Genomic DNA, 20,085 nt, shown 5'->3' on the forward strand with positions numbered 1-20,085 from the left:
TGCTTCAGAATGCCTTTTCCCATAGAGTATGTCTGTGTTTAACACATTTCTCATGCACAGTAGTGATGGGGATGCTACCTGACTCCTGGGGCCATTGTCATAGCCCCTTTATTGCTTGTAGCATTCATCTGTAAGTATCTACATTTTTTCAATTACCTTTTTTTTTTTAAAAGAAAGAAAAGTTATTGAATATACTGCAAAGAACAGAAAGCTAGGCAATAGCTAGAGTATTGCCTACCTTCATTAAATTTTAATAAAAAAATTTTTTTGATATACGGTTTCACTGTGAACCCTGGCTGGCCTCAAATTCAGAGATTTGACTACCTTGTCTTTCTCAATGCTGGGATTAAGTGTGTGTGTTGCACACCCAGCTAATTAGGAAAATTTTTTTTGCAGTGCTGAGAGTTGAACCCAGAACCTTGCATGGTAGGTAGGTATTCTACTAGTGAGCTGCATGGGAGACCCCCTAGCTTGTACATGTGTATTGGGTGTCTCTGCACCCATCATAGTCAGCAGACTTAGTAGCTGGTGTTGGTACAGACTTCAATGGCCTGGCACTGGATAGTTTATTTTAGGTGGCTTCCCCCCAAGCTCCCCTCCCCCCACACACACCGGGTTTCTTTGTGTAGCTTTGGCTGTCCTGGAACTTGCTCTATAGACCAGTTAATTTTAAGCTTTAAGTAAAATTATATAGTATAGAATTGGCATTTCAAAAATAGAAAACATTTCCTTTTTTTTTTTTTTTTTGTTTTTTTTTCGAGACAGGGTTTCTCTGTGTAGTCCTGGCTGTCCTGGAACTCACTCTGTAGACCAGGCTGGCCTCGAACTCAGAAATCCGCCTGCCTTTGCCTCCTAAGTGCTGGGATTAAAGGCGTGTGCCACCACTGCCCGGCAACATTTCCTTTTTTAAATTAAAATTTATTTCCTTAAAATTCTTTTCAAATCTAAAATAATCTAAAATTAAAAGATTTATTTTATGTTTACATAATAAATGTTTTGTCTACATGTATGTACATTCACTATATGTGTGCCTGGTACTTTTGGAGGTCAGAAGAGAGTAAATATCCAGTGGAACTGAAGTTATTGATAATTATGAGCCAAGGGGTTGAACCCAGATTCTCTGCAAGAGTAACAAATACCCTCAACCTCCAAGCCATCTCTCCAACCCAAGCTTATTCTTTTAAACTGTAGAGTAATTAAAAACTGTTTCCATTAGGCTGAATAACCCACCTAATTTCTAAACATGTTTATTATTTTCCATGACCTTGTAAGAAATTCAGACATATCAGCAGTCAGCTGCTACTCTCCCTGAATTATCCTAGCTACCAACAATCATTAATCTTTCTCCATGAAATTGCAGTTTGGAAACATTTTATATAAATAAAAGCATACAACATATAGTATAACAATTTATCCTTTTTTTTTCTGATTGGTTAGTGTTTCATTGTTTGGGTAAACCACAGATCTTGTATCCATTTGTATGTTGATGAATTTTTTGGTCATTACAAGTAATTCTGTACCATCAAATTTTATATGGACATATATCTTAACTCTGGTCTCGCCATTTGAGAAACACTCTTTCCCCACCAAAAGTTCTAGTTTTTCCATATGCATCAGAACCCATTTCTGTCTTTTTAGTGGGTGTGAAGTGTTATGTCATAATATCTCTAATGATCTAACAGTGTTGGGCATTTATGTCTACTGGCCATTTATATACTGTCTTTGGAGAAAATGTTTAACTCCTGTGTGTGTTGGTGGTGTTTGAGTGTGCACACATATGTGCAGCTGTACTTGCCTATGCAGGCAATGTGCAGAGGCATGAGGTTGACATCTGGATGCCTTTCTCACTTAGTCTTCACTTAATTTTTTGAGATGGGTCTCTCACTGAGCTTGGAGCTTGCCCTTGCCATTAGGGGTAGACTGACTGGCCAGTACCCCAAGCCGTCCTTCTGTCTATGCCTGCCATTGCTAGGCTTGCAGGCATACACCACCATGCCCAGTACTGGGGATCTGAGTTTATTTCTTCATGCTTACATGGCATGCACTTTACCCATTGAGCTATCTCTCCAGCCCTCCATTGCTCATTTTTAGATCAGATTGCCTTTTATATAGTTGAGTCTCTTGTACCTTGTCAGAATTACCTAAAATATACCTAATATAATAATATCAAGTCAGTAGAGAACTCTTCCTGCCCAAGCGAGTAGGCATGTGCACACACACATACACACAGTATACTGTATTTTCATAAACACAAAAGAAAAAAACACTTAAAAAAAAAAAAAGTAGCTGAGCGGTGGTGGCGCACGCCTTTAATCCCAGCACTTGGGAGGCAGAGGCAGGCGGAGTTCTGAGTTCGAGGCCAGCCTGGTCTACAGAGTGAGTTCCAGGACAGCCAGGGCTACACAGAGGAACCCTGTCTCAAAAAACCAAAAAAAAAAAAACAAAAAAAGAAAGAAAGAAAGTAAAGAATTTAATGAGGTTAAAGTGCATTAGTTGAATTAGATGTAATATAAAATGTACAGTTCTCACCCTGGCTACGTCTGAGTGACAGTAAAATACCATATTCATACCATTTATCTACAGAAATGTATGTTTGCCTCCTGGTAATTACATTGTGTCATCCGGTATGATTTAGAGTATGCTAAAGTAATGAGTTGGTAAGGAGATGTTTAAAAGATTAGACTCGAGGGCTGGTAAGATGGCTCAGTGGTTAAGAGTACTGACTGCTCTTCTGGAGGTCATGAGTTCAAATCCCAGCAACCACATGGTGGCTCACAACCCTCTATAATGAGATCTGATGCCCTCTTATGGAGTGTCTGAAGACAGCTACAGTGTACTAACATAATAAATAGAAACCTTTGGGCTGAAGTGAGTGGGGCCAAAAAAAAAAAAAAAAGATTAGACTCTTAAGGTAAAGCTGAGTATGGTGGCACATGTCTTTATTCCCAGCATTCAAGAGACAGAAGCATTCTGAGTTTGAGGCTAGCCTGGTCTACAGAGTTCCAGGACAGCTATGACTACTTGGAGAAACCCTGTCTTGAAAAACACAAAATACAAAATAAAATAACAACAGGGGCTAGAGAGAGAGCTCAGTGGTTAAGAACACTTGCTATTTTTATAGAGGACCTGGGTTTGGTTACCAGCACATAGTAGTTCATAACCATCTATAACTTCTGTTCCAGAGACTCTTATACGTTTTTCTGACTTCTGAAGACACCACGCACACACATGTACTATATATATACATGCAGATAAAACATTCATACACATAAAATTAAGTCTTTAAAAAAACTAAAATTAGCCAGGACTACACAGAGAAATCCTGCCTTGAAAAAAAAAAAAACTAAAATATTTTAGAATGATAAAATTAAATAGGACTCAACAACAACAAATTAACTAGGGCAAATATAATGTTATGGATCTGTTAACTAGTTTGCATTATTTGCCATGTTTCTTTTGTTTATGTGAGGTATATATTGACATCTTATATATGGGTGTAAAGATTTGTGAGGTTTGTTTTGAATTGGTTTTATTGAGAGCAGCTCAGAACTCAAGTGTAGACCAGGAATCTGAGCTTTTGAGATCATGTCTGTGCCTCCCATGGACTGGGGTCATAGGTGTGCCTAACCATACCTACTTGATGTAGTAAGAATTTTTTGTTGTTGTTTTTCTGGCCTTTAGATAATGTAAATGCCTTGGGCTAGTACCACTCCTGTAAGATTACATGTTGCCTCTTAGTAAGATCCAGTCCGAGATTTACTTTGCTGTTCCTCAAAACAGCTGTTTTAAATCCGAAGATATATATGTGGTGTGTGTATTGCTGTGGGATGCCTGTGGAGGTTTCCTCCTTACACCTTGTGTTTTGAGTCAGACTCTCTCTTTTCTGCCTCTCGATATACTCCAGGATATATGGCCCAAGAGTTTCTGAGAATATTTCTGTCTACCTCCTATATCACTATAGGATTGCTGGACATCACTGCGTCTGGCTTACCCTTGTTGTCAGGTTTGTAGCAGGCACCTGTATCCACCAAGCTGTCTCTCCAGCCCCTATAAGGATCTTTCTACTAACTAAATTCAAAGTTGCTTCTATTAGAACTGTATATTATTTCTGTAGTGAGGATTTCTGGCTTCTACTACGTAGCCCAGCATGACCTTGGCTTCCTGATGCTCCCATCTCCCATCTCCTAACTTTTTGGGATTTATAGGCCTGTCTTCCCACACATAGCTAGCAGTTTTGGTTGTTTTTGGAGATAGGAATATACTCAGTTTCCAGGATTCCCAGCTTGGCCTTAGTCTACTAGGCTTAAATGAATCTTTTGCCTCAGTTTCCCCACAAGTTGAGACTACCAGCAAGTGTCATTGTACCTGGCTCAGATTTTAATTTAAAATGCTATATTTATTTCTAGTAGGCACAGTACTTAGATTCAAAGGAGGATGATCCCTTTATTTTAGATGCACTATATTTTGTAGACTTAATTTTAAAAACAAAATAATAGCACCTCTTTCTAGATTTTTTAGATTTATTTTTGTAAGCTTTTGTTCGTTTGTATTTATTTGTCTGTGTGTGTCTTTGTGTGGGTCTCTGTATATATGCCAGGTGTGTACAGTTACCTGGAGAGGTCAGAAAAGAGCATTGGAGTTCTTGGAGCAGGAGTTACAGCTGGTTGCAAGCCATGTGACCATGGGTACTGGAGACCAAACTTAGGACCTCTGAAGAAAAACAAGCATTAACTACTGTGATGTCTTTCTAGACCTAAGATGATGTTTAAAAAAATTTTAAGTTTTATATGTATGTGTGTTTAGCCTACATATATGTTGATATACCACAGACATAGTTAACAGATGGTTGTAAGCCACCATGTGAGTGCTGGAAATTGAACTTGGGTCCTTTGGAAGATAAGTCAGTACTCTTAACTGCCAAGCTATCTCTCCAGCCCTCACGATACATATTTTTTTTAAATCAAAGATTATCAAGAAAGACCAAAAGGTATCATAGCTCATTAAGACCATGTACCAAGTGGGATTATGGGAAAGTCAGCACACAGTGTAAGAGTGTGACAAAGCAAAAAGCCACTTGAATTTTCAGATTATTAGCTTATTAGCATCTTGCCGGAGAAAGCGAGCATATTAAACTTTTTTTCATGTTAAACTTAGCATTTTGTATATGGCTCCTTGTCTGGCATGCAGGATCTCAGTGTGTAGCAGCCCAGGCTGGCCTGGAATTTGTCCTTAATGTTCTTCCAGCTTCAACCTCCCAAGTACTGAGATTATAGGTGTGAGCCACTACATCTGGCTTTCTCTGTGTATTTGTAAGTAATGTTTTGGTTTTGTTTGTAAAAAAAAAAAGTCATTATTGTTTATCACAATAAAGATAAAGTTGGTTTGAATTTTAACAAAAGCAGTGTAATGGAGGGGGCAGGGAAATCTAGCTTTGGTGGTATTTGTGAGTCTCCAGAGTCACCATCAGAGACCTCCTTCCTCAGTAGCATTTGGTGTGCTCTGAGTTAAGATCCCCATTTTAGACCTGCCTCAAAGACCCACTCACTGCAGCCAGTCCCATACTGTGATAGTTAAGGTGGACCTGGGCTCACTTGACCCAGCTGATGGAAGAGTGGGATCCTTTCCAGCCTTGACCCAGAAAAAACATGCTCATTCTCTGTGAGCATCCAGAGGGAGGATCTCCTAAAGAGACATGGCTGGGTAGACTGCACCAGAAAGGTCCCCAGGGACAGAACAGGAAAGTGGGCAAAATCCATTATGGAACCAAGTAAACTGTTTCCCAGCATGTTCTGCACTTTAGTTGTGGCGCATGTATTTCACTGTTTCATTAGTGAGTGATAGACTGGAGGTTCTAAAGTGTGAGAATGCAGATGCTTATGTTTCTGTTGTTCAGCAAATCATTATTAAACATGGATGGTGATCAGCACATGTGGCCTTTGGAATGACATGACTTTTGCCCCCTCCTGTGAGCAAATACTGTTGTGTTTTAGAGCAGCTTTCCTGAGCCTAATCTTATCATCAGCAGTGTGGAAGTAATTAGATTTCTGCATGAGGAGGAGGAGGCTGTGAGTTGGGGGTTAGCCCAACATGTGGGGCCTCCATAGTCATAATGTTTTTGGGGGAATTGCTTTTGTTTTTCCACTTTTTAGTTGAAAATGTATGGTTCTAAAATACCGTATTTTAAGAGGGAAAAAAATCTTGACCTGGTAATGTTTCTCTTTTCCTCGCCAAAGAGATGGTGTTTCTAAGAAGGCTGGAATTTCTTTGCTCTATTATCTGTTACTGTGCTGGAGAGTTATCACATTTCCAGGTTGCTAGGAGACGGGCAGCCTATCTTACAGCTATTGGAATGGCAGACTTCTTTACCTCCTGAGTTTTTTGAATGTCTGTGTTTCTTAGAACTGCCAAGCTTCCTTTCTGAAACCAAGTTATGTAAACGAGACATGCTTGCTTTGACCAGACTCCAGAATTTTAAAGCAGGTTAGAAATGTCAAGCCAAGTGAAATACAGAATGGTACCAACTGCTACAATGAAGTCTGCATTCTTGCATCTTGCTCTTTCTTGTTCTGTCTCTTGCTTGGTGCTGTCTTCTCTCATACAGTGCTCATTAGTTATGAGGAGGCTGAGAGCATCTTTCTAGGGCTTCAGATAATATTAAGACAATTGGTTGAGGAGACCCCTGCTGCAAGGAGCTCTTTGAATAATTGACTATTTGATGTCCCTGGAACATCGGTTTTCCTATAGCTATTTTACCTCTATGCTTTCATTTCCAAGGGAAAACTTACCTTAGGTTACAGTGCAATTATTTGGGAGTGCCCTAAGTTTAAGGTTAGATTGTTAGAGCTAAAAAATGGGCTCAAGCCAGAAATGATAACACATGCCTATAGTCCCAGTATTTGAGATAAGGGGATTAGTGGTTCCAGGCCAGCCCAAGATACACAGGAAAACCCTGCCTCAAAAAAAAAAAAAAGCAAGACCTGGAAATGAAAATCAGTGGTAAAACTTTGTACTAGGATTCATACCCAGCACAGGGATGGAGGGTAGGGGCAAAAAATGTCTAGGTGATAGATGCTACTAAGAATATGGCCCAAGAACCCATGTCAAACTAAATTTTTGTAGTAATCTAGTTCTGTATAGCACATGTTTGGAGATTGATACAGGCTCTGCTTTATGTCAGACCCCCAAGCTCATTCTGTTCTGTCTCAGTTCACCATGGACTTCTTTGTAAAGTGTGCTTAAGAGCTGGTGTGTTTCACAAGCACTTCAGTTGGCTTCCTGTGTGGTAATACTGAAAACAAGATCAGACTTTGTTGCTTACATCAGCAAATTCCCTTTATAGTTTAACTCCAATATAGGACATCTCATTTAAAAACTATAATCTATTAAGACAACTCTGTTTTATGACAGTGACTTGGGTGGGTCATCCATAGCAGCAGCAATAGGCATATTCTCTCTCTCTTCCTCCCCCCCTCTTTCTCCCTCTCTCCTCCCTGTCTTTCCCTCTCTCCCTCTCTCCCTCCCTCCCTCTCTCTCTCCCTCCCTCCCTCTCTTCCTCTCTCCCAGTGTGAGCTGTTTAAAATAACTGGAGGACCCAGAGAGTCAGCTCTGCTGTAAACCACTTGCCTGGGATTCCTAAAGTCCAGAGTTTGATTCCGACCTCTAAAACACTAAATTAAAGAACTGAAAAATCTAGCTACCCAGAACAAGGCTGAGATAGGGAAAAGACAGTGTGCTAACAGAGGTTAGGAGTTTATGTTTTCAGAACTGTCTCAGTTACTTAATGTTAAATGTCTACTTAGAAACAGAATAAAACGGTAAGGCTTGGTTTCCCTATTTTTGTTCTTTGTCCTATCAGATTGCTTTTCTGAATCTAAAGAAACTATGCGAGTGATGAATGTTAAGTACTGAAAATTAGAGCCTAAATGTAAACAAGAAGAAATCCTTTATGCTTCCATTACCTAGAGGTAGTGCTGAATTGTAGATATGTGTCATTCTTGATCTTTCCATTTATATATTTACCTTTTTGCAAACAAAATTAAACAATGTGTAGTTTGATAAAAAATCAGCCTTTCATGTAATAGTTCTATAAGTATCCAAGTTGTTAAGTTTTCTTCACTTACATTTTTTTTCCTTGAATCTCATTTTTGATAGCTGGGCATGGTGACATACACCTGTAATCTCAACACTTGAGAAGCAGAGGTGGCAAGGTCAGGAGTTCAAGGCCTTCATCAGCTTCTTGACAAATTTGGAGCAAGCTTGGGCTATATTTAGCTTTTTCTGTTTTTTGATAACCCTCATATTTTATGTAGTCCAGTCTTGTCTACAGCTCTTGATGTTCCTGCCTCAGCTTCTCAAGTGCTGGGTCTACCATGAATATACCATGCCTACTTGGAGTGTCATTCTCGAGTAACTTCTTTTTGTCTAATTATTTCTGTAAAGTATTTTTTCCCGGGAATAGGGTACTTTAGAAGAGAGTTTGCACATTTTAAGGTGTAGGAAATAAACACAATGTCAGGCAGCCTTCCAGATAGGCTACTCTAGTTTTAGGTTTGCATCTTTACAATTTGTCTTATGTGTATATTAATACTGATGTTTTTATTCAGTTGCAGAATGAAGAGGAGCCTGGGGAACCTGCGCAGACTGCAGGTGATGCCCCTCCACCATACAGCAGTGTCACTGCAGAGAGTGCAGGTGGGTGCTGAAGCCAGGGCTGCCTGACGCTTAACCTACTCAGACTTGTCCAGTAGATGTTGGTTGGTGTTTGTCTTCTCATCAGCTTTCCATACGTTTTCTATGGCTTGAATTTTAATTTGTAGCCCAAGGTGAAAACACCTTTCCTTTTTTCCAGCTGGTAAAGAAGGGCTTTATTAGTGGTGAGGAACAGACACACATTGTAAGGCCAATGAAGGGTGAAGATGACCCTCTACAAAGCAAAGCCAAAAGAAGACTCTGGAAGCCAAAGCCCCAAACCCCATTTACCATGCTACCTTTTTGGAGAGCTCAGGTTCATTCCAGCTGACTCATAAAGGGAGGGGAAACTGCTATGTCAAACACCTGCAGCCTCAGCCCTGGAGAAGTGCTTTGCAAGTTGGTGGTCAGCCTGGACTACATGAGACCTTGTTTCAAAAACAAACAAACAAAACCAAAATAAAAACACAAACAAGAAAGGAAGGAAGGGAAGAAGGAAGGGAGAGAGGGAGGGAGGGAAGGGTTGAAGAACTGAGTGATCACCTAAGTTTTCATAATTTCTTCATTAGAGAAGCTTCTCATGTATGTGAGAAAAAACACAATGTTAGTAGAACTTTTGGTAGCTAGAGTTTCTGATAATCATTTCTGCTATAGTCCTTCAAAGTTCACCAGTTTTGTTTTAAAATTAGGTTTATATATTTTATTTTATGTGAGAGTGTTTCTTTCGCTTGCATGGAATCTATGAGATTGCTCGAACTGGAGCTACAAATGGTTGTGAATTACCATGTGGGTGCTGGGAATCGAACCCACGTCTTTTGCAAGAGCAGAGTACTCTTGGTCACTGAGCTTCAGCTCCAATTCACCAGTTTGAATAGAGCCATTCCATATTTTATAAAACAGGATTGTGGCAGAGTGGCAAGTAGAGCCATGTGCCACTGCTGAACCCCAGCCTCTACTTCATCATAAGAAAGTTGAAGACATTCATCTTTGTAAAGCCTTAACAGCCTTAGCATCCTTTTATTTTGGATCTTGGGAAGGCTGTTGAGAGTTGATATAAGATTGATTCCATTGGTAGGCTGGGGTCATAAGGCCTCCATTTTAGTTTTGTGGAACATAGGTCAGCATCTTACCTCTAGTCTGGCTTTAGTGTCTAAGCTCTGGTCTTGGTCTTCGCATTTCGATTCCCTTATAGTAGTTACGGTTCTTTTATTTGTGATCTCCACAAACTCACCCTGCTAAGTTTCAGACTTTGGGAGGACTGTAGATTATCAGCCTAAAACTAGGACACCAAGAGATTGGGAATATAGTTCAGTGGTAGAGTGCTTTCTTGCCGTGTATGAGGCTCTGGGTTTGTTCCCCAGCCCTGGATTACAAGACTCTGATCATGAATATTAATCTTCCCTTAAATGTATGTACCCACCTCATTAATAAGAGTTTAGATTCACTGTTTCATTCACGAGCAAAAGTCCTTTATGTTTTGCTACCCCAAATCATTCCTTTACTGATGAATATTTGAATATCTTACCTTCTGTAATTGTAAAATTTTTTGGTTTGGGGGGGGTTGGTTATTCTTTCTAAATATTCTCCTTTTGACATAGAGATTATAACTAGATATAATCTCTGGTAGATAAATCCAATTAGATAGTGGGGTCTTGTCTTTTTTTTTTTTTTTTATGACAGGGTTTCTCTGTATAGCCCTGGCTGTCCTGGAACTCACTCTGTAGACCAGGCTAGCCTCGAACTCAGAAATCCGCCTGTCTCTGCCTCCCAAATGCTGAGATTAAAGGCGTGCGCCACCACTGCCCAGCATGGGTCGTGTCTTTATCAGCTGTGGAGGATATGTGTGTGAGAGAGAAAGAGACAGAGTGAGTTTGAGTTTGAGACAGGATTTCATGTATATCTGTAACTGCAATGCTAGTGGGTAGAGACAGATAGATTTCAGGAGCTCTCTGGCCAGCTGGTGTAGCCAATTGCTGAGCTCCAAATTAACTGAGAGACCTTGTTTCAAAAACTGTAGATAGAGGAAAGTATCCATTGTCAACCTCAGGCCTTCATGTATGTGCACATACATGAACTTGTACATAAGCACACATGGTACACCAAATACCCTCTCCCACACAAGCCCGCACATAAAATAGGGATGGGGGGAGGGGAGAGGTGATAGAGAAAGATATACAGTGTTTACTTCTAGCCTCCCCATATACATGGATGCTTAGACACAAAAGTGTTCACCACAAACACACATGCATATACCACAGACACACATACCCACAAAACGTTGGCATCTGTGTAATGCCAAACTTGGGAACATGGTCAGACATCTACTATTTACTGAGATTTTGTTTAGTGTTGGTATATTCAGGTACAGCTAATGGCTTATCCTTTTTTTTTTTTCAAATTTATATAAACATATTTGTGCATATATGCCATTCTTGTGTGGGTACCAGCAGAGGCTAGAAAAGGGGATGGGATCCCCTGGGGCTGCAGTTACAAGATTGTGAGCTCATAGTGCGGATTCTGGGAACTAAACTGGAGGCCTCTGGAGTGGCAGAAAGCACTTGTAACTTCTGAACTGTCTTTCCAGCCCTTTGTTCTCTAATCATGAGGGAGAAAGCTTTTAATAAATAATTTACCAATGACTATTGTTTTCTTTGGGTGTTTGCTTGCAGTACTAGAGACTGAAATTAGGGTCCTATATATATGAGGCAGGTGTTCTGTCACTGGGCTATTATAGCCTGGATCATGCTGATGGGTATTTTCTAAACATTTGTGACCAAATTAAGGAAGTTATTTATTTTTATTATGTTTTAAAAATGGATATTGAATTTTTGTTTTGTTTTGAGAATAGGTCTCTCATAGACCAGGCTATCTTCATTAACTAGGTATAGGGAGAATGACCTTGAACTCTTGGTTTTCCTGCCTCCACCCAGATAGAGTCAGGATTACAGGGTTGTGCCACCACAGCCGGCACCTGAATACTGGGCATGATAGTTCATGCCTGCAATAGCCTTTGGAAGGCTGAGACTGGAGACAGTTTGAGTACAGACTTTCTATATATGGCTAGATCCTGTTAAAGACGAGGAGAAATATGAGAAAAAGGGAGATTATTATTTCCTTTCTGTTTTCTGTTAATGAGGGGCATTGATGAGCTATAATTTCAATAATGCATTACAATGAAAATGTTAAACTTACTAGCTGTAGTAGCTCATACCTCTAATATCAGTACTCTGGAAGTCAAAGCAGGACAATGGTAGTTTGAGGCCTGGATTATACAGCAAGACTTTGTTCAGAGAGAAAATTTTAATAGAGAAATTAATTTATAACTAGAGAATAAAAGAAAGAAAATGGGAGATGAACTATAGGATTTTCTTTTTACAAAACTTAAAAAAATTAGAAGTAAATCTTATAAATATATCTTTTCTGTTATGCTGAATCTTTGTAAGAGTAGTTGGTGAGCTAGAAATACACTGTTCAAAAGAGGAAATGAAGATTTTATAGAGAGGATTATTTTATAACCAAATTGGTTATCTCAGCACATCAGAGAACAGTGTGAAGTAAAAACATGAGTGTAAGAACAAGAGCACAGAGATATTAGGTGTTTCCTTCTTTTAAATTTGTTAATAAAAGGAAACCACAGTCTAGGTCTTAGTGCACATGAGAAGGCTTTTTAACCCTTTGATAGGAGATCTTGCTATGCTGCCTAAGCTGGACTGGAGCATGTGACCCTGTATCATTCATATCCCAAGTATCTGGGATCACAGGCGTGTGCTACCATGCTGACTCATATAAAGTGTTTGCCTAAGTGTTCTTTCTTTATTTAAATCACCAGGTTTAGTGGTCACTTAGGAGTCTGGGACAGGAAGATTCTAAGTTCAAGGGTAGCCTGGGCAAAATAAAAAGTGAAAAGAGGGTTGGAGATACAGTTCAGTGGTATAGTTCTTGCCTACAGTGCACAAGGCCCTGGGTTTGATTCCCAGTTCCACAGAAGGAAATGCCTGTTGAATTCATAGTGATCCAAAACAATTGGGAATAAGGAAGATGTAAAGTGAGTTTTTGTTTTTACTTGTTTGTTTGTTTGTTTATTATAGACAGAGTCTCACTGTGTAGTCTTGGCTGGGTTGGAACTTGCTCTGTAGACCAGGCTGCCCTTGAACTCACAGAGATCCACCTGCCTTTGCTTTCTGAGTGCTGGAATTAAAGGAGTGGTAAATTTGGTTTTTAAATATACACTTAAAAGTCATCCTGAGTGTTACATTCATTTATAAATATCCTTTGCTTCAGATAGATTTTGTTACTTCCTTTTTTTCTGCAGCATATTTTGACTACAAAGATGAATCTGGGTTTCCAAAGCCCCCATCGTATAATGTGGCTACAACACTGCCCAGTTATGACGAGGCAGAGAGAACCAAGACTGAAGCTACAATTCCTTTGGTTCCTGGAAGAGTAAGCACTTTCTTTATCTTTGTTGTTTTGGGCTGCTTAGTTGGAATTCAGTTATTTTCATTATCCCACTATTGTGTTACTAGAATTGTCTTGATTACTGCCAATTTTAAGCATATACATTTTCTTTTGGGATAATAAGCATTTTTTCCTGAATATGATGCACTAGACAGAAAATCATTGACCTGTTCATTTTCCTGTGTTTCTAAGACTATTTCTACTACCACCTTCCTTTCAAGCCTCCAGGGGTAGGAGGAGAGGACTTAGGAAATACACGGGTTATGCTTTGATTTGTATACACTTTGGTATTAGCTAATAGCTGTTAGGGATGCCTATGAAGAGAAGAAATACAAATGACATCATTGAATTAAACTCATGAACCTAGCATCATCCAGATAAACATTCCAGATTATGCCATTTGTAAGTTCAGATTCTTCCCAGCTTGCTGGAGATAGGAGTTAGCAGGTGTTTAAGATTGTTGCAGATAGGAGTGTAGTTCAGTTGGTAGAGTGCTTGCCTAGCATGTACAGAACCACAGGTTTGATCCCCAGCATAACATACCTCAAATATGGTGGCACATACCTGTAATCCCACCACATTGGGTGTAGAAGCAGGAGGATTAGAAGTGTTAGGTCATACTCAGCTGCATACTGAGTTCATAGTCAGCCTGAAGTACATGGGATGCTGGAAGGAAGGAATCAAAAATAAGCAGACACTCAGCAAGTGGCAGCAGCAGGCAGTACTTTCTAGCGTGCCTACTCTTGTGCAGCCTTGGACCTTTAGCTCTACTTAAAAGTAGACAAGTAAAGACCGAATGAGGATCCTTTTATTGGGTCTGACATTGCAGACTGAGGAAGCAGCCAGAAGAGTTTGTCTTCTAACCAACTTACCAAGTAGACCCAAACAGCCTACTTATAAAGTCAGGGAAGGAGTTTGCACCAAATTACAGCAGGTCTTTATGCAAGGGAAGGTTTCTGTTTATGCCTGTCATATGTCACATGTTATGCATCTTACTTTTTGTGCCAGCCACAGCAATGCCTCTCTTAGGTCACCAAAAGAAGTGTTCCCTCTCTGGTTTAGTACTTATAATAGTGCTTAACTTCTGTCCAGTGTTCCAGTGAGAGGTAGGTTTCCTTCATCTTTTTTATGTAAGTTTGTCACTGCACTCTGAAGACCTGTTGGAATCTGTGGTGAATAGATCAGTATAGAAATTAGCTCAGATTAATTACAGAACACTTAAAATTCTTTAGACAAATCTGCATGCTTAGGAACTTGTTAAAGGTAGATATATAAAGGTACTTTTATATAGAGTGGAATATATTTTGCAGTGGGTAAGTACGGAGATTTGTTTGCATCGATCTTACTTACCATCCAGCTTAGGTAAAAGGCTCCCAGATACTCATACCTATACTGCACATGAGCTGTGGACATCAAGAACTTCGTCTTTTTACTAGATGATCATACGGAGAAGATTGGGTTTGTCGATAACCTAGAGTTCTGATAGAGGGAAAAACCTAGAACATACATTTGTTCAACCAGGGGTTTTGTGGATAGAATGATTGGTTTTATGTGAGCAAGGAGTTTGTGAATGGAGTCTGGAGATGTGACCAGAACTCTCATTTCTTGTATCCTTGGAACAATAAGCTGAAACATTTGCAACTGGTGTGTAGCTTAGGGAGAATCTTCAAAATTTCAAATAAGAATATGAAAAGACTAGTGGTATTTTGAAAGCATGAGCTTAGCAACGTGATAGGAGTCACAGGTATACAGAGGATAAGAAGAAAAACTAAAGATACAGACAGTGCTCTCAGAAGCTAGCTTAGTTATCCTTGTAGTGTATCTTTGAGTAATTACACAAAATAAATACTAATACAGAACTAGTTTCAATCTGGAATCACATTCTGTTAATGTTAATAAGTCAGAATATTAGATATTTGCTATTTTTAAAAGATGTATTTATTTATTTGATGTATATGAGTACACTGTCTTCAGACACACCAGAAGAGGGCATTGTATCCTATTACAGATGGTTGTGAGCCTCCATGTGGTTGCTGGGAATTGAACTCAGGACCGCTGGAAGAGCAGCCAGTGCTCTTAATCACTGAGCCATCTCTCCAGCCTGATTATTTGCTAATTTTTGAAAGTATAAGACAAATTATGTATCATAAAATTTTCCAACAGTGGAGGAAGTTTGTTAAATTACAAAAGAAAGTGACCACTGCCAATGTCCCTGTATAGGTCCCAAGCTCCAGAGAGAACTCCTGTAGCATTTGTTATAGATCTTCAACTTTTATTTGTCCCAAAGACATTCTGCTTTCATTTGAGAAGCTCTTACTGAGCTCTGTAAAAGTGTGGTCACTTTTACTTTGAAGTTGTATCCAAGTTACTTTCAAATCATTCAATACATAGTCTCCACTTAGTGTTAGCCAGGACCATGTTCCTTCTAGACTGTAAAAATAATAATTGTCTTTTCAGATTAGAATGGACAGATCCTATCTGTCAGTAAGAACTGAGTTGTCAACTCTGTATTCCAGTACAAACATACATTGCTGAGCATTGAGTAGCCAGGTGCTCTTTGTGGATGAGCACTCTGTCCTTGCCCCTTGGCTCAGCCTCAGGAAGCACTTGCATTACCAGTGTTTCCTCTTCAATGGGCTCTAGATTCCTGACATTATAAGCCTCTGTCTTAGTTAGGTTTTTATTGCTGTGAAGAGATACCATGATCAAGGCAACTTTTTTTTTTTTTACACTCTTCTTAAAAAGGTGAAAACATTTAATTGGGGCTGGCTTAGAGATTCAAAGGTTCAGTCCATTATCATCATGGCAGGAAGCATGGCAGCATGCAGGGTGACATGGTGCTGAAGAAGTCGCTGAGAGGTCTACATCTTGATTCACAGGCAGCCAGGAGACTTATCTTCCACACTGGGCAGAGCCTGAGCATAGGAGGAGACCTCAAAGCCACCGCCCTCCCTATAGTGACAGACTTCCTTCAACAAGTCCACATTTTCTAATAGTGCCATTCCCCATGGGTCAAGACTAAAAAACATGAGTCTTTGGGGCCAAATCTATTCAAACCACCACAGCCTCCAACAGAGCCTATGTAGGTCATTTTTTTCTTGTTTGAGATAGGGTCTGATTATGTATCCCTTGGCAAACTAGAACTTGCTATATAGACCAGACTGGCTTAGAAATCGTTCTACCTGCCTCTGACTCTTGAGTTCTGGGGTTCAGGATGTGCCCAGCTGAGGATTTTCTTGAAAGAATTTGGTATGGGGCTAGAAATGTAGCTTAATGGTAGAGTTCTTGCTTGGCGTTTGCGAGGACCTAGGTTCAGTCTGCAGTACAAATAATAACTAATGATAAGACTAGTGGAACTGGAGAGATGGCTCAGGGGTTAAGAGCACTCACTGCTTTTCCAGAGGACCTGAGTTCAATTTCCAGCACCAACATGGCAGCTTACAACTGTCTGTAACTCTTGTTTCAGGGCATCCAACACCCTCACACAGACATACATGCAGTCATAAACACCAATAAAATAAAAATAAATCTAATTTAAAAATTAAGAATAGTAGCTTGGACTATGAAATAATTAGAAGGCTCTGGAGATACTAAAATGATTCATAACTGCTCTAAGTTACTGAGTGTTAATGTTTGTAGTTCTGAATTGAACCAGTAATAAATGTACTCCTAGATCCTTGTATTCATTCCTTGTATTTTTCCTGATGTTATTCTTTTGTCTAGAAGTAATTCATTATGACCTTGCCTAATTCTTTTTTCTTCATTTAGGATGAAGATTTTGTGGGTCGGGATGATTTTGATGATGCTGACCAGCTGAGGATAGGAAATGATGGGATTTTTATGTTAACGTTTTTCAGTAAGTATATACATACCAGTCACTCCTACAACCCACGTGCTCTGAAGCCATTAATGGAAAGTGTGGTTAAAGCAGTTATGGGTGCTTCATTTGTACACAGGCCAAATCTAATCCTCCAGACCCACAGGGTCCACTGTTGTCACACCTGCTCATACTCAGGTGGCCAAGTAGGAGTGCAGCAACTTTGATGGGTTTTGTCCTGTAAGCTTACATTTTTCTGATAGATCAAAGTCAATCTGGTCAAAAAAACAAACAAACAAACAAACAAACAAACCCAAAAAATCAAAGTCAGTCTGGTTTCCCTCTTTTTATGTTGTCTTTCTTTTTTGGTTTTTCGAGACAGGGTTTCTCTGTGTAGCCCTGGCTGTCCTGGAGCTCACTCTGTAGACCAGGTTGGCCTCAAACTCAGAGATCCGCCTGCCTCTGCCTCCCAAGTGCTGGGATTACAGGCGTGCGCCACCACCCCCAGGCCATATATTTATGTTTTTATCCACATCACTTAGCAGTGAGCACTTTTTTATTTACTCGATTAAAGCACAGAAAGCACAGTGCAAAGGAAATGACGGTAAGAGCTGTCAGAAAACAGAGCAGGAGGATGAGAAACTTGCATTACATTCCTCTGGGGCTCCAGTTTAATTTCCAAAGTGTTTAGTTTACTTTCCAGCCTGTATGGCAGCAAAGACAGCAGCGCCCATGGAGGAACAAGCGTGAGACTCAGAGTCTTTCCCTTTGCTTTTGAGAGAGATGGAAGAGAGGGCTCTTGTGGGGAGGCTGCTGTAGAGCACACTCCTGTTCTTGGCTAACATATCTTTTCCCTCCACTCTTACAGTGGCATTCCTCTTCAACTGGATTGGATTTTTCTTGTCTTTTTGTCTGACCACCTCAGCTGCGGGAAGGTATGGGGCCATCTCAGGATTTGGTCTTTCTCTAATTAAGTGGATCCTTATTGTCAGGGTAAGTTGGATAGCAGAGAACATAGATCATGAAGAGAGGCAGTAATTGGAATGACTTTGAATGTTTTCATTTTCACCGTTTGTTATCTTAACATTTAAAGTGATAATTTGGTTTGTCTTTGTTCTGGTTCCATGATAAAGGGAGCTAAAATCAATTGCACACAGTTCCTGTCTCCATCTTTCATGTTCAGATTCAAGCAGGTGATCTATCTTACAGGTTGTTTTGATGCTTAAAATATGTTAATGAATATGTATAGTCTGGAGTGTCTATGACACAAAGGGTATTTCTTTACTGTCTCACAAAAGGTAGGCATCCTTCAAGTTAATTCTCTTAAACTTTTAATCTCACAACTTTATCTTTCCCTAATTTTTCCTTCTAGGACTAAGGCTATATAGCAATATCTACTGCTACATAGGGAATTTCTTTTAATAAAATTATAGAAATGTGTGTCTTTGATATAGGAATACCCAGGTGAAATTGCATAAAATACTTTAAATTCTAGAACATTTAGGATCTTTAAAAAACAAAACAAAACTAGCTTTAATTTGTTACAGCCACACAGCTATATAAAATGGTTTCAAAGAGGGAGCAAAGGTTCACACGATGCTTGGCCTGAGTTTCTAAAATTTCTTTAGTGAGCTTAGGATGCACTTATGTTCAGTCTCCTAGAACTCAGGACTCTCGCCATCCCTAGTCTTCTCAGGATGCTCCTTGATAAAGTGCCTGATCTTGGTGGAGCTTCTGTGCATGTTCAGGATATGCATGTTCAGGATCCAATACAAAGTATGCCTTAAAAGTTTAGATGTTTCCTGGTGGTAATGATGCCTGCCTTTAATCCCAGCACTTGGGAGGCAGAGACAAGTGGATCTCTGTGAATTCAAGGCTAGCCTGGTCTACAGAATTTGTTTCAGACAAATTTATTTTATTTATTCCAGGGATAGACAGGGAAACCTTGTCTCAATAAAATAAAATAAAAATAAAAAATAGAAAGCGTAGATATTGAATCAGATTCATCAGTGCGTTCAATAAAGTATACTTTGCTGCTACACATGGGCGACCCACACCTATAATCCCAGCAGAGATAGGTGGATCTGTAAGTTCAAGGCCAGCCTAGTTACGCAGTGAGTTTCAGGCCAGCTAGGGCTATACAGAAAAATCCTGTCTATAAACAAAACAAGTATCCTTTGTCTTCAGATGAGTTTGTTGACAAAGCCAGATTATTATAAATTGTCATACTGTGGCTGGGAAGATGGTTCAGTGGGTATGAGCACTTGCTTTCAAGTGTGAATACCTCAGTTCGAGTGTCCTCCACCCACATAAAAAGGTGGTGATAACTGTGCAAGTCTGTAACCTCCACAGCACTGGAAGTGGAGATGGACAGATCCCAGAGCCAGTCTAGTCCAAAAGGCAAGCGTCTGGTTTAGTGAGACCTTGTCTTGAGGAGATTAGGTGAAAAGTGGTAGAAGACACCTGATGTCTTGCTCTGGCTTCCATGTGTCAGACAGAGCACAGGTACATGTTTCATCATGCATGCACATTACATATAAACAGCACACACATAACTAATTAATGGATATTAATTGGCCATTGCAGTTTTTCAAAGCAGGTTTAAAGAACTCATTGGCTACTTTAGGAATCCAAAATCCTTTGAAAATTAAATAATTGTGGGCTTTTCCCTGGAGAGCTAATTTATATTCATCTAAAAACATAGACTTTTAGGGAAAATGAGAAACAGTCAAAACCCATGGACTTTAAGGCCCAAGTTCAAGAGAAGTTGTCATTTCTTTTTAAATTTTAACCGTTACTTTATTTAGAAAGAAAATATTAGGAGCTGGGGAAAGTCCTTGCCACAAATGTGATGTCCTGATTTTTGGATTCCTAAAACCTCTGTAAAAGCCAGATACAGTAGTACATGCTCTGAAATACTGGTGCTCCTGTGGGGAGATGGAGATAAGAGGCAAAGAAGGATCTCTGGAAGGGAAGCAGGTCAGCTAGTGTCTGCATATAACACAGAGACCAACACCTGAGGTTCTCCCCTCTCTCTCTCTCTCTCTCTCTCTCTCTCTCTCACACACACACACACACACACACACACACACACACACACACACACACGGAATAGAAAGAAA

At 39.7% G+C, this 20,085-nt stretch overlaps 1 protein-coding gene across 2 annotated transcripts in view; it reads left to right on the forward strand.

The window, feature by feature from the left end:
* The window catches only part of Ndfip1 (Nedd4 family interacting protein 1), a 46,762-nt gene that overhangs the window by 14,279 nt on the left and 12,398 nt on the right, over positions 1–20,085 (forward strand). For both annotated transcript variants that reach the window (XM_028777955.1, XM_028777954.1), the window contains exons 2-5: positions 8,604–8,691; positions 13,001–13,131; positions 16,915–17,002; positions 17,832–17,956. In XM_028777955.1, coding sequence (XP_028633788.1) covers positions 8,604–8,691; positions 13,001–13,131; positions 16,915–17,002; positions 17,832–17,956 — 432 coding nt within the window. The remainder of the gene's footprint in view (positions 1–8,603; positions 8,692–13,000; positions 13,132–16,914; positions 17,003–17,831; positions 17,957–20,085) is intronic.

The sequence above is a fragment of the Grammomys surdaster genome, unplaced genomic scaffold (assembly GCF_004785775.1).
Source record: "Grammomys surdaster isolate TR1022 unplaced genomic scaffold, NIH_TR_1.0 317, whole genome shotgun sequence".
Taxonomy (NCBI): domain Eukaryota; kingdom Metazoa; phylum Chordata; class Mammalia; order Rodentia; family Muridae; genus Grammomys; species Grammomys surdaster.